The 13,678-nt window shown below is 46.5% G+C and overlaps 2 protein-coding genes across 5 annotated transcripts in view; both read left to right on the forward strand.

Moving 5' to 3' along the window:
- Positions 1–5,240, forward strand: part of magi3a (membrane associated guanylate kinase, WW and PDZ domain containing 3a) — a 105,102-nt gene extending 99,862 nt beyond the window's left edge. Inside the window, exons 20-22 of one of the 3 annotated variants that reach the window (XM_070967819.1) lie at positions 850–988; positions 1,279–1,371; positions 2,191–2,326. In XM_070967819.1, the coding sequence (XP_070823920.1) occupies positions 850–988; positions 1,279–1,331 (192 nt within the window). In that variant the 3' untranslated portion in view covers positions 1,332–1,371; positions 2,191–2,326. Of the gene's footprint in view, positions 1–849; positions 989–1,278; positions 1,372–2,190 lie in introns of all 3 variants that reach the window. The other 2 variants (XM_070967820.1, XM_070967818.1) reach the window with 2 other exon arrangements.
- Positions 5,241–6,303: 1,063 nt separating this feature from the next.
- LOC139335753 (lysine-specific demethylase 9) lies at positions 6,304–13,675 on the forward strand. Of its 2 annotated transcripts, none has more exons than XM_070969527.1 (7): positions 6,304–6,988; positions 7,392–8,059; positions 9,850–9,987; positions 10,436–10,578; positions 10,685–10,852; positions 10,936–11,044; positions 11,133–13,675. In XM_070969527.1, exons 1-7 carry the CDS (start codon positions 6,400–6,402, stop codon positions 11,667–11,669), a joined length of 2,352 nt encoding a protein of 783 aa, XP_070825628.1. In that variant the 5' UTR covers positions 6,304–6,399; the 3' UTR covers positions 11,670–13,675. The 2 variants fall into 2 exon arrangements, with proteins under 2 accessions (XP_070825628.1, XP_070825629.1); XM_070969528.1 differs by having other exon boundaries at positions 6,385–6,992; positions 7,399–8,059.
- Positions 13,676–13,678: the final 3 nt, after the last annotated feature.

Consider the following 13,678-nt stretch of genomic DNA (forward strand, 5'->3'; position numbering starts at 1 on the left):
TTATTTGTCACTTCTGGTAATATTTTTTGTTTTGCTTGTTGCTCCTGTCCAACTTGTTTGAAACGTGTTGCTGCATCAGATTCGGAATAAGCAGATATTTACAGAAGTCAATGAAGTTGATGAGGTCAGACATTAAATATATTGTCTTTGTTCTATTTTTAATTGAGAATATGTGAAACAGGACTAGCAAATGCTCACATCCTGTTTTATTTATGTTTTACACAGCATCCAAACTTTTGGATTCAGGGTTGTACTTGAGGGATAATTAGTTTGGGAGCCACAGTTCCCATAATTTGGGGGCTTTGGGAATATAAACAGAAAGTGTAGCTTAGCAAAGCTAATTAGCTATTAGCAGTACTGTAACTGTTTGCAGTGTACTCATGGATGTACAAACAGCTAACACTAGATTAGTTTTATTAGGAGTTATGCGGTGCAGCTTTTTGCTGTGATTTCTAAGTGGATTTATGGACGGGGTGAACATCAGATAATGATATCTTTTGGAAGTGTAACTTACTTTTGAGGCAAATCGCAGCATTCAGCCACAAAGGGTTTTAAGGTATCTTAAATGTCTCTGTGAGCTGTGTGTCGCAACATGTGCTGCAGCTCCAGCTGCTGACCGTGCTGGCAATCGGGTCAAATTAGGGAGCCAAACAACAAACACTACCTGTGAAGAGCACCAGCGTGCTCCTGCCCCTTTCACCTCACGCTGGGGTCTTACCTGATGTCTCTCCCACCTTCTACTCACCTCACAGTTTGAAAACTTCTGTAACTGCACTCAAGTGCGGTTTAGTACATTCTAAAAGCACTCCTGCTTGTGATGTGTGCTAATGGATTGTATCTGCACCACAGGTTGGAGATCAGATAGTGGAGATCAACGGCGAGGCCACCCAGGGCATCACACACACTCGGGCGATTGAGCTGATCCAAGCGGGGGGCAGCAAAGTCCATCTGCTGCTTCGGCCCGGCCAGGGCTTGGTCCCTGATCACAGTGAGTGACCGCTGAGAGCCGCATGCATGCACACACATTGTTGCCTCTGCATAAAGATCTATGCAATAGCACATTAACCATACAGATGTAGGAGCTGTTGTATGGATATGCTTGATAGCAGGGTGCTGACTTTCTTTATTCTCATGCATGTGTTGCGAGCTTCTCTCTTGACTTTTCTCTCCTCTCATTCTGTCTCGCTACTTCTGTCTCTACTCTTGCTTTTTATCTGCTCTGGTTTTCTGCACCGGCACGGCTGTCTATTTCTACCTATTTATCTTTTCCTCCTATAGGTCTGAACTCTTCTTCCACCCTGTGCTTCTACATGAAACCAGAGCATCACTAAAGGCCTCACTGCTTTTCTTGGTCTGTCCCTAATAACCTTGGTAAACCTTGTACTCCTCCTACTTTTGCCTCTGACGTCTCCTTTCAAAGTAATTCATCTCCCAGATTTAAGTGTCGTCCTCTGTCCCTCTCCTTCATCCCCATGATCAATCTGAAATAGATCAGTTATCTGTGACTGGGTAGACGCTCAGTGTATCGTAAGCAGAGCTGCTCTTCCCCTGGAGGGCTGAACCAAAGCAGTGAGTCCTAGAAGAACTAACAGACCTCCAGAGCCCCGCAAGTTATTTTCTAAGGGTATTACAAAACCTGGGATGCCACTGAACACACACCTCATCCTGAGCATGAATGAAGAGGCAGACCTGGAGAAAAGTCGGTGAAAGGATCAGTGTGTATTCACTGGCATCAGACTCTCGATCCAAAGATCACGTTAGAATGAATTTCTATGAGTTGTTGCTCCTAGAAATCCAAAATCTCATTTCAGCTTCACTCTTCTTTTTCTCTCTCTGGTTTTCTGCTGCATATATCTGCTCTCAGTCACAGCTGTGCAGTTCTTATCAGCTTGGGGGGGCTGAAATACCAGTGCTGGGTGAATGCCAGCTCCCTTTCCATTGATAGTTGCAACATTGATCGATACGTATCTACAACAGTGCAAATATTTAGAGGGTTATTACAGGAAGTGAGCAAGTGAGAACATATTTTTTTCAAAACATGAGAATATTCTGCTTCTTTTGCATGACATGTTTAATTATTCGTAACGTTTTGCATGTGAGAAATATCCTGTGTAAGGGATATTTTAGCTTAGAGCGTGTAGATTTTGCTCTGCCAGAACCTTTTCTTACTCTCCGCTGCTTGTTTCTTAGGTTCAAAGGACAAAGTAACCATTCCAACCTCAAGCTTTCCCAGACTTTCTGCATCTGACGGGCAGTCATCTCCAGCCTCTCCATCCTCTGTCTCCCTCTCTACCTCGGAACTGTCCCCATCGTCACCCAAAACAGCCGGCCCTGATGTGCTCTCCGCGGGGGATCCCAGGGTGTCTGGGTCCCCCGGCGCTGGGCAGGAGCACGGTTGGCAGGCTAACAGATCGCGAGGACAGCAGCTCTCTCACCAAAACCACAAGCGTGCCACCAGCCCCAGCACCCAGACCAGAAAATCAAGCAGGAGTGACTCCAAGCCCGCCAGTCCCAAGAGAGCCACCGAAGGCTGGGCAGATCATGTGGAGCGCTCTCCAAGCCCCAGAAAAACAGAGCGATGCCACAGCGGTTCCCTGGAGGATATGAGCAAAGAGAGAAAAGCCCAAGGGCAGAGGGACCACCGCTCCTCTAGCCCCAGGAAGAGCACCAAGAGGGAACATGACCCTGCTGTGCCTTTGAGGAACCTGGTGGAGCCCCAGAGCCCCAGGCGTCCGGCTGGCCAGCAGCCCAGCATTGTGCATGGAGAAGGGAAGGACAGGAGGCACAAGGAGGAGGATGCAGCCTACCGGCAGGAGAGGGGAGCTATGGAGACTGGAGACAAAAGCTGGGGGACTAGTGAGCGCTACAAGAAGAACAAAAGGGCTGAGCAAGAGGCAGCGGGACAAAAATCCCATTCCCAAATGCACAGGGAGAGGACAGGGTCGGATGCCGACAGTGGCACCCTGAGCCGGAGGACTGGAAGAGAGAAGGGAGACAAGGAGCATCGGGAAAGCAAGTACCACGGACCAACCGAAGATGCGAATAGAAAGGACCCCAGTGGTTCCAGCAGCAGCATCCAGGACCCCAGCTGCAACGGGACCACTACCCTTAAGAAGGCTCCCATCACCCCCGGTCCGTGGAAGGTTCCCAGCTCTGCCAAGATCCAGTCCCAGGTGGACACGACATAGGCAGAGATCTGAAGTCCTCCCCAGCCTCTCTGGGTAAAGGAAGAGAAAGCTGAGCCTCTGAAAGATGGACACTGAACATGGAGGGATTTTTTTCTTTTCCTCTCAAACGAAGCAGATCACTGTGTTACCAGCAACATAGCTTCTCATTGCTCATTATTTTTTTTGTTTTTCACCCAGTTTGCCTCGGCCAGTCTGCACCACGCAGCTGATGGCCGATCTGACGTGCGTGCTTGTACCTACTCGAGTATTTGTACTGTGCGGCGATGTGTGGACTTGTGTGCAACAGGTTGGTTCTGAGTGTGGTTTTTGGATGCGACACTGAAGTCTATTTTGTGCCAATCAGGGACTCCGGTTCTGAAGAAGCTGCTCCGCTTTGCACTCACTGTGAGACCGTCTGCGGGTACTGAGATGAACTGCTCTCCCCGTCTGCTCTCCATGAAGGATCTTTTTTCTTTTTTGAAGGTTTAAGACACATTCATGCAATCACTCGGCTTTTCCTCCAGTTGCTGTCGCTGACGGATGCACTGAAAAATTGAGGCTTCTCCTCAGAGTGACAGAGTGTCGTCTTAGTCGTTTACCGTCCTGTTTTTGTTTTTTGAGAGCCCGACCAGGGATGTGAACTGTATGTGTGACTGTGTTCATACACATGAGGAGACTCTGAAAGACTACCCTGGAGCTTTATATGCATCAATCAGCAGACCAGACACTTGTGGTTATAGTTCTAATGTTTGTCACGTGTGTTAATAATAAAGCATAATGTAATTTATTGAAATTCTATGTAAGCAGAACAGTTAGTACGCATATCCATTTTGAGTCATTTCACTTTTGATGTGAACTTAATGCTAGAAATAGAATGTGTAGATAAGCATCGCCACCTGAAATACTAACACCACGTCAACGGCAATCTATACGTTCTTTTTCTGCGTTTTCATGGTCTGTAAACGTCACGCGAGCCTGATTCATAATGTTGTCCACTGTTAGCAGCTCTGTATCGTAGGTCCTCTGGCTTTGTGTGTATGTATACAAGCGGACTGGTCGGCCTGTGTATTTTAGATATCGCTGTAGCATCGACTATACTTAATCCAAAACATGTATTATTTAACAAAGTGATGACTCTTATATTGACGCATAATTTAGGTGAGTTGAATTAACAGAGCTTGATTGTAAGAAGTGAGACCTCTGCCTTCAACTTTAAGAGACATTTGTGTTTTTATCATAAATGTAGGCACAAAAACACATCGTTTACCCTCATTCTAACCTACAAATCTATTTTTTTTTTTTTTGGTTTAGTGTGTGACCCTTTATGTGAGAAATAAATAGTATGCACATTTTTGCTTCATTGTTAATCACTACCAACATTGTGGCTGTCATGTTTGTCTTCTAAATAAAGCCAGACTCCCGAAGAATGCAGTTCATTTTCCACAGAGGGAGTCACGGCAGCATGGTCGCACACAGCGCATAATGTGAAAACGGCTTCTTTGGGAGTCCTATTTGAAATCACTCTAACAGGGATTTAAGTCCCACATATATATTTTTTTAATTTATTGGGATCAGTTGTGCCCTGCTCTGAAGACAAAATTTCGTGTTGTTTCAGTGTTGCTACTGTGGAGTACAGAGACATCTAGTGTTCATAAGCTGCAGTTCACGGACTCGTTGCTTGAACCGTGCCCTCGTCAGCCTGTTAGGGGATGTAACACCCGCATCTATCGGTCTGTGAGACCACTTACTAATTTATTGTCCACTTTATTGTTGATATGATGGGCTACTGTATTATTTACTCCTCATGCCATTACCATGTATGATACTGTGGCCTTGCATTGCTCCAACATATGAAAGAAGTCTTTACGTTTTGACATCATGGTAGTTGTAAATGTTTATAAATTGTACAGCACCTGTATAAAAATTTGCCTTCATGCAGAAAAAAAAATCCTCTGTAAATCGTTTCATTATTTTTTTAAGGGAGGTGAGAGGAAATGATATAAAATGGGTGAAAAGAAATAATCTGGTCATGGCATTCTGTTCATGCACTGATAAATAAAGGTTTACTGAATAAATTCGACTGAGGTGTTTTGATTTTTTTGTGCATTTAAAGAAGCTGAGGTACATCCTATTGATCCTGTGCTTACATGCCTCTTCCAGCATTCACATGTGCATTCCCTTTCCATGTGCAGTTTATATTGGTGGGTGTGCAGCTGCTGCCAGCACAAATTCTCTTAAAGGATGAGTTCACAATGCCAGATAAGACTTTATTGATCCCACGCCGGGGAAATTCACTTGTTACAGCAGCAGAATAAAAAGGAGGGATAGAAAACAGCAGAACAAATTGACAAATAAAAAGATGCAAAATAAAATCAGCTTTAGATAAAAGATACAATGTATGGCTGTGTATATTATATACACAGGTTTGACTTGCTGTGTTTGGCTTGTGTTCACACTTAAAAATGTGCATTCAGCGTCTATGATGTGGAATAAAATCCACAGTAATTCACTTGATTGGTTTAACTTGGGCTGCTGAAGCCTCATATTAACTTCAGATCAACTCTGGGATGTCCTGTTTGTGCACAGAATGAGGGAAGGAAGGAATCTGTTAGTGACCAATAGAAACAAGCAGAAGTAAGAATTAAAGCCAGCAGAGATACTTATCAGAGACAGAATTGGCTTTTTTGGCCAAGTATGCATGTACAGTTTAAAGGTTGCACTCAAAAAAAAAAAGGACATGCTGCCCAACAAGGACAAAAAACCCCAAAAGACTGAACAATAACTGGAGCAAGAATATAAAATAAACAATATATACAAAGAATGATGAGGCAATAAACCGTGTATGCAATGAAATGTACCTGACTGGAGTTTAAAGAAAGATTTTAATTAAAAAACCCTTTAACACACATCATCTCTCAGGTTAACGTGCTCCGCTTCACGCTGATGACGTTTCTCTGCTGCCTCTCGTGGCTGTGATTAAATTAACCATGACGTCAGCCGAGCAGGAGTGAGTGCGTGCGAAGCAGCACGCGTTCAGGACAGGACGAACTCCGACTCCCATGGAGCTTTGCAGCGCTGATAAACTACATCCCCCACAGCTGCGTTCGCTGCGCGTGCGCAACGGAGCCAAAACATTGAAACGAACTACAAATCAACGCCGAGAGGACTACAATTTTCCTGACACCTGCGCAGAAGGAGTCTCGAGTCCTTTAAATGTACTGTACGTGCAAAGATGGCAGCTCAAGTGGACTTGCTCCGTGCGAAAGTAGAGGAAGAAAGGCTCAGGGAGAGTCTTGATAGATTCATTCAAGAGAGGAAGAAGAAGAAGAAGCGGGACTTGTCGCCGCCCGCCGACAAACGGTGTGAGAAGGAAGCGAAGAAAGTGAAGCTCCATCACCACCAACACGCCGAGCACCGGACCCAGCAGCCGCATCAGCTGCAGCAGAACCCGAAAGCCCACAACTTCAGCGCAGGTAAACATGTCCTGCACAGCCACAAACACAGCCACCACCACCACCACCACCACCACCATGACCACAGCCTCACCAACGGTACCAAGAAGAGCCTGCAGCCGAGCCTGCCTCCTCCTCCTCTTCCTCCTCCTCCTCCTCCTCCGCGGAAGGTGCCGGAGCAGCTGCAGAGGAAGCGAGCGGTGCCTCCGGAGCCACCTGCTCTTTTCACTTTCACGCCTCTCAAAATGGTCAAGGCCAAGCCCCAGGATTTCAAGGAAAAGCGCCGGGAGAAGGAGCCCAAGCTGAAGCTGAAGAAGGAAAACGCCGAGGCTAACGTGAAGCACGCAGAAGTGAAGAAGAAGAAGAAGGGTGAGTCGCATGTTCGGAATTCAATGGATTATCTGTACATATGTATTTTCTGGGTGATGCCCAGGGACCAACATCAGTTTCTGACAAGTTGTAAGAGGTTTATAATTTCCACTTACCAGGAATAAATACCGTAACAGGTGTAAAATAATATTACCTGCCCTCTTACAGGTGAGGTACGCTGTTCAATAGTGCCATTATAAAGAACTGAATAGATACCTATGAATAGGTGGTCTGCATGACAATAGATGAGTTTGGCAGCTCCGGCACAGTGATGAGTGTTGGTAGCATGCCATTATGAATCATCTTTTCAAATTTTTTGGATTATGCGTTGAGAAAATAGTCAGATGTGTTCAAACCCTGCCTCCCCTCCCTCTCTGACTTTTACTTATTCCTGTATTTGTAGAGCCGAGGCCCCACAACGAGAACGTCAGGTCTCTGACACTGGAGGAGTACCTCCTGAAGAAGAAAAAGAAGAAGAAGAAGCACCGCGAGGATGAGCACGGTGCCAAAAAGGTCCGGTACATGCACAACAAAGCGGTTCAGACTGTATGTGCCGGGCTGGGAGCAGACCTCGTCCTGCCAGTCTGCCCCGATCCGTCTCCGCCTGGCACCGTGAAGCACCAAAGCAGTCGCCAGCCTGGCCGAGATGCCGTCGACAACCACCAACCCTACCTCCACACGCTCAAACTGGGACACGTCCCCTTCCTGTCGCACCAAGACCACTCTATCCGCAGCTCCTGCCTCCAGACGGGCACCCGCTATGGACGCTTCATGCATGAGGAACGGCAAGCCAACGGTGGGGGGTCAGTCCTGCACGCCTATGCCGACGAGCTGGCTTGTCTGAGCCCGGCTGAGATGGAGTGCTTTGCCCAGGAGTTCCTGGAGTTGGCCTTTGCAGAGAAGCCCAGAGGTGCGGCCTCCTACGCCTTGGCGGTGGTGCACAGTGCGGCCTCCTATCTGCCTGACTTCCTGGACTACTTTGCCTTCAACTTCCCCAACACACCTGTCAAAATGGAGATACTGGGCAAGAAAGACATTGAGACCACCACTATTGCCAACTTCCACTCTCAGGTATGTGAAAAAGCAAGAGGTCCCGGCTCTAACGAAAGGTTTTGGTGATGCACTCGACAAAATGCTGCACTTTAATCACAGTGAAGTTCACAGATCAGAGCTTCTGAAGAGCTCAATCAGCCACGTTTCTGTGTGGAACTATTTTAAATTAGGGCTGCAACTGATAATTACTTCCATTATCCATTAAATATGCCAATTATATTATCTATTAGTTTATTATTTCATCATATAATGTCAGGAAATAGTGGAAAGTTCACGCATTCATGCTTGTTTTGTCCAACCAACAGCCAGAAAAATTGCCCAGTTTACCATCACAGAAGAAGAAGAAGAAGAAAACCAGCAAATGTTCAGATTTGAGAAGCTTGAACCAGAGAAATTTAGATGTTTATGATTAAAACATTGTTTCAAAGGTCTGACCCATCAAATGTTCTGAGCAGTCCACTAAATGCTTTTTAAAGCTGTCAAAGTAGAAAAGAGGGCAGTGCGCTCGCATAGAAATGGTGTTGTATTAAACTTTATTGAAGCATTTCAGGGTTGTATCCAGGCAGTTATGGTCAGACCTCATGTTGTAATGGGAGAAGCAAGGAGACACCTCTTAGAAGAGGAAAACTTATTATTTATTTCAAACTACAATCTGGAAAATGGTCAGTTAGATTCTTGTATTTTAGCAGCTCAACATGGCATATGTTGAAAACACAACAAGCAGACAGCTGTGCCTTTAGAGCATGAATGTAAGTCTCCAGCCTTAGAGTCTCTGCCCTGACAACACCCAGGCCATCCCACGCTCATGCACGAGCTGAGGTACGTGTTTACCACCCAGCAGCTGGTCCAGTCCAAAGTACACAGTCTGTCTGGTGCCAAGCTGTCCCTGCTCTCAGAGTGGTTTAATGAAGTCGCTTTTTCCCCATGACGATGAAGGATTATACTGCCTCTGACTGCCCGAGAAAGATTGCAGAGGGGAGAAAGGATGAGCCAGGACGTCTGCATGTGTGATGCGAGATCTGCAGAGGACACGGAGAGCTCGGCAGTTTTCTGTTTATTCTGGGAAAGTGAAACCAGTTTGATCATTTCACCGCCGCAGAGTCCAGAGAATGAGCTGATGCTCTGAGAGCAGAATGCACTCAAGCGTTGATCTCATCTGTTAAAACAGAAATCTTCTATAAAACTCAAAACTCATGCTGGACACACTCAAGCATGTAAGAAATCCACCAGTATGTATGTTTTTCAAAACATTAGCACAGCTGCACTACTGCACCTGCACTTCAGATAAACTGCATTTAAATTCAATGCATCTTTGTATATTTTTTTTGCTCTTTCATTAAGAAGTTACTGCAGCCTCATGTAAATCCAAAATGAACAATTAAAAATATGAATAACATTCAAGAAAAAAGAGCTCTGGCCTCGGTGACAGCATCAGAGCCAGATGATGGAATAGGAAATGAATAAAAGTGGCTCGGTGCAGCGATAAGAAACTTCTGGTTAAACATTAGCAGTTATATCGTGTAGTTATACGTGCAGCAGAGGCTGATGCAATCAAACATTTACATACTACCCACTGAATCTATACAGATTTTGCATATGCACTGTGTTCACACCGGACAAGTGACAAAAGAAAGCACCAAAAACAGTCAGAGTGCAATCCAAAAAAAACCTGATTATGTTGTTTTTTGTGTATACTAACTAGAAACAGTGTGTACTAAGACAATTAGTGAATACTTTATACTGCATACGGTTAATGTGTAGAATCGAATGGGACGTGCTGATGACTGTAACTGTTTCTCCCATCCAAGGTGAGCCGGACATACTGCTCGGGAACGTACCGGTCGGGACCCATGAGGCAGATCAGCTTGGTGGGAGCCGTGGACGAGGAAGTCGGAGACTATTTCCCAGAGTTCCTTGACATGCTGGAGGAGTCACCCTTTCTCAAGGTCAGAGGAGGATTTATTTTTATCATATTTGTCAGTATACTGAGGACCACTTTGGTGGGAAAAGTTTGTCCCTCAGCTGACTCAATACGCCCCAGCAGTCGCAGCAGGAACTATGTGCGTCATAACCTGTGCAGCCTCCTCCAGACCTCAGACAAGAATCACCTCGTACGTTTGTTTAAGAAGCTCATGAAGAAGAACAGGCACCACACTCCGTAATAACTCTCTCACATGTGGTATTTTGTCATTATCTCATGGCTTGTAATTAAGTTTGCATGCATTTCACTATCTCTGCCACTCTGCCAGAAGCTCGTGCTCACAGGTTTCAGCAGCATGCAGGATGTGATGCATATCGGGTTCAGAGGGGCCCCGCTCTTGCCTCGATACCGTAAAGCTAAAACTCACAGCTGTGTCTGTGGATGTCTGTGTTTGCGTGTGTGTGTCGGCGCAGATGACCCTGCCGTGGGGAAGCCTCTCCAGCCTGAAGCTGGACTGTCGCTCGCAGAGTGACGATGGGCCCATCATGTGGGTGCGACCCGGAGAGCAAATGGTTCCCACCGCCGACACGCCCAAGTCGCCTTTCAAAAGACGCAGGTACAACCTCAGCTGCAGGGACCAGAGTTGGGATTGTGGGTTTGGGCTTGATTGTGAAGGCGCAGGCTGAAAATGTGTCCTCTCGTCCTCGCGTCTCTTTGCGCAGGTCCATGAATGAGATCAAAAATCTGCACTACCTGCCGAGGGCCAGTGAACCCAGAGAGGTTCTGTTCGAGGACCGGACGAAGGCCCACGCTGACCACGTAGGCCAGAGTTTTGACTGGCAGAGCACTGCTGCTGTGGGGGTGCTGAAGGCCGTGCACTTTGGAGAATGGTTAGTCAAAATCTTGATAAATCCTCGAGGTAATCACATGTGATGAGTGTTAACCTGTGTGAATATTTCCTAATCTGTTGCAGGAATAACCGACCTCGGATAACCAAAGATGTAGTGTGTTTCCAAGCCGGAGACTTCAATGAAGTCGTCCGGAGTCTGCAGCTGGATCTGTACGAGCCCCCGGTGTCTCAGGTGAGAACTGGATGTTTGATTATTACACTTCAGGGAGCGAATGCTTTTTAAAGTTTTAAACACAAAACCACGGTGTATCTCCCTGCAGTGTGTCCAGTGGGTGGACGACGCCAAGCTCAACCAGCTGAGGAGGGAAGGCATCCGCTACGTCCGCGTGCAGCTCTGTGACGACGACATCTACTTCATCCCGAGGAACGTCATCCACCAGTTCAAGACGGTGTCGGCAGTGTGCAGCCTGGCCTGGCACATCCGCCTCAAACAGTACCATCCGGAGGAGACGGACAAGGAGGAGGAGCAGCGGCCGAATGACCACAGCCCCACCTCGGGTCGAGTCTCTTTTTCCTCGCCTGCCAGGCCTGACGCCACCGTAACCCCCTGTGCACGACCGCAGGGAGACAGCAGCCATGGTGGGGTGGCTAAAACTGAGGAACCAGAGTTCCAGAGGCCGGCAACACCTCCCAAGGAGCCTCAGCCGGCCCCTCCACAGCCCACCAAATCTGCTCACGTGCCCCCAGCGTACCAGGATCCCCACCTTTCCTTGGAAGCCGTCCACTCTGGATTCACACCTTCAAAAGAGCCCACCCTCCCAAAAGGTCTTGGCCACGCCGCAGAGTTTCCTAAATGACCTTTGCCCCCCGCTCGGCCCACTGCGGAGGAGCGTTTGTGAAGGATTTGTCTAAAACTGACATCATCTCAATCAGGAAGCATTTCAACTTCAATTATTCTTCACACTTTTTTTAATCTTTAGATGTTAAAATGTTCTCCGGTGTTTTTTTTTTTTTTTTTTCAGCCAAAGTATATGATGCGACATATTTTGTTAGTTTTTTATTTGACAGCACCTAAACTGGAACTCTCTACTATCTCATTCAAAAGGTGTGAAACATGTAAAGAGATTATTATTATTATTAGAAAACTGTGTCTCTGCCAGCTGTAAGCCTGGAGAGGATGTGTGTGTGTGCATTTGTGTGTGTGCGTGCGTGCGTGCGTGCGTGCGTGCGTGCGTGCGTGCGTGCGTGCGTGCGTGCGTGCGTGCGTGCGTGCGTGCGTGCGTGTCCCAGCTAATCTCCCACACTACTGGACTCATCAGGTTCGTTCTTTTTGTGCACGTTTCAGACTGTCTGCTCAAGACCTCTCATGTTTTTGGCCAGTTCACGATTGTTGGAAATCCTATTTTACTGACCGCTCTGTTTTATACTGTGGCCCCACTCACCGCTAACTCCTCGCTCCTCTTACTGGCCAGCAGGGGGTGCAAGTGATCAACAACCACTTCAGAGTCTCAACATACGCAGCGTTAGCGATTCGGAAGCTGCGTATCGTCTCCTCTTCATCCCACTACTCTCATGCATTCACGCTAGACTCTGTTTGCCCTGTAGGATGGTGAAGTCATGACCCCACCCTGCTCTGCCTCTGATTGGCTAGTGCTCATTGCCTTTGTTGGTTGGGTTGGTTAGATTTAGGTGTGAGGAGTGAGATCGGTTGGGGTTAGGGTAAGAATATCAGAGTAAGCCAATCAGAGGGAGAATGTGGTGCCTCACGCCTTCGCCATCCTAGGAAGCAAAACACCTGCCCTGCACTCCCTGTTGTCCACCCACAAGCCCTCAGACGCACCTGACGACCTGTCGACTCAGTCTCACAGATGGAGGACATTGTCAGCTGTCTGAGCTCGGCACATAGTGGACATGAAGCACATATTTCCTGGATGGTCACAGCTGGTAAACATGGGATGATTAAAATGAGGAGGCTTTTGTTTTGGACATTCGTGTCTTTGTTTTGGACTGAGGGGCGTATAATTATTTAAGTAAACGACAAGCACTTAAAAGATTTTTGTCAGCTTTATAAGTTGCAGTTTGCCAATTCTTTATTTAAATGCTGTTTTATACAGTGCTGTCTTTCTTACTGTCGATACTGTTTTTGATATTTATTTTCTTAAGATTGAGCTTAACAAAGGAACGCAGGTTTCTAACCAGTGATGAATATGTAAGATTATGATCTAACTGTCGGAGCCTCTGAATGATGAAGGACTAATAACTCTTCTTCAGGTGTGTCTTCAGATTTTGTGTAAATATTCTGCTGTTGTCGTAGCTGGGGACACGTCAATGCTGTCCGTGCACGCGAGTCACGCTTCGTTTGAGTTAAATTTGGATTTCGATGGTGATGTCACGGGCGTCATAAAGGCACCGCTGAAGGTTACTGTGGCCGTGTCCACTTTTCTGAGAGTAACTCTGTGGTTGCCTGTTTTTTTTTTCTCATCGTCGTCTTCACACGGCAGTCTTCTGCAGAGGAAGTGATGGCGTGACACTGCCTTCGCTCTACTGCTGACTACGTCTTAGTGCCTTGTACTGTGTTCACTGAGCCTCATGTAAAACTGCGAGGTTCATTTGTTTAGCAGCCATAGCAGATCATGTTTTGTCTTTAATTTATAAAAAAATGTTGCTCACGTGTTGCTTTTTGATTTCTACATCTGCGTGTCACCTGGAAGCAAACCAGTACTATTGGAGATTTTATACTAGATCCTATTGAGGAAGCAGGATGGATGTTTTTGTTTGTCAGAACTATGGCTGTCATAGGGTTTTGACGTATTAGCTCAATGTAGAAATAAACTGGCAGTGACCGCACTGTCACTTCAGCCTTTTG

This window comes from Chaetodon trifascialis, chromosome 8 (assembly GCF_039877785.1).
Source record: "Chaetodon trifascialis isolate fChaTrf1 chromosome 8, fChaTrf1.hap1, whole genome shotgun sequence".
Taxonomy (NCBI): domain Eukaryota; kingdom Metazoa; phylum Chordata; class Actinopteri; order Chaetodontiformes; family Chaetodontidae; genus Chaetodon; species Chaetodon trifascialis.

Bases quoted from the DNA above. Each gene is read 5' to 3' on its own strand.
- LOC139335753 (XM_070969527.1), top strand. From the start codon at position 6,400: ATGGCAGCTCAAGTGGACTTGCTCCGTGCGAAAGTAGAGGAAGAAAGG. The intron at 9,988-10,435 runs GTCAGAGGAGGA...GTGTCGGCGCAG, and splicing joins AGGAGTCACCCTTTCTCAAG to ATGACCCTGCCGTGGGGAAG. The intron at 10,853-10,935 runs GTTAGTCAAAAT...AATCTGTTGCAG, and splicing joins GCCGTGCACTTTGGAGAATG to GAATAACCGACCTCGGATAA.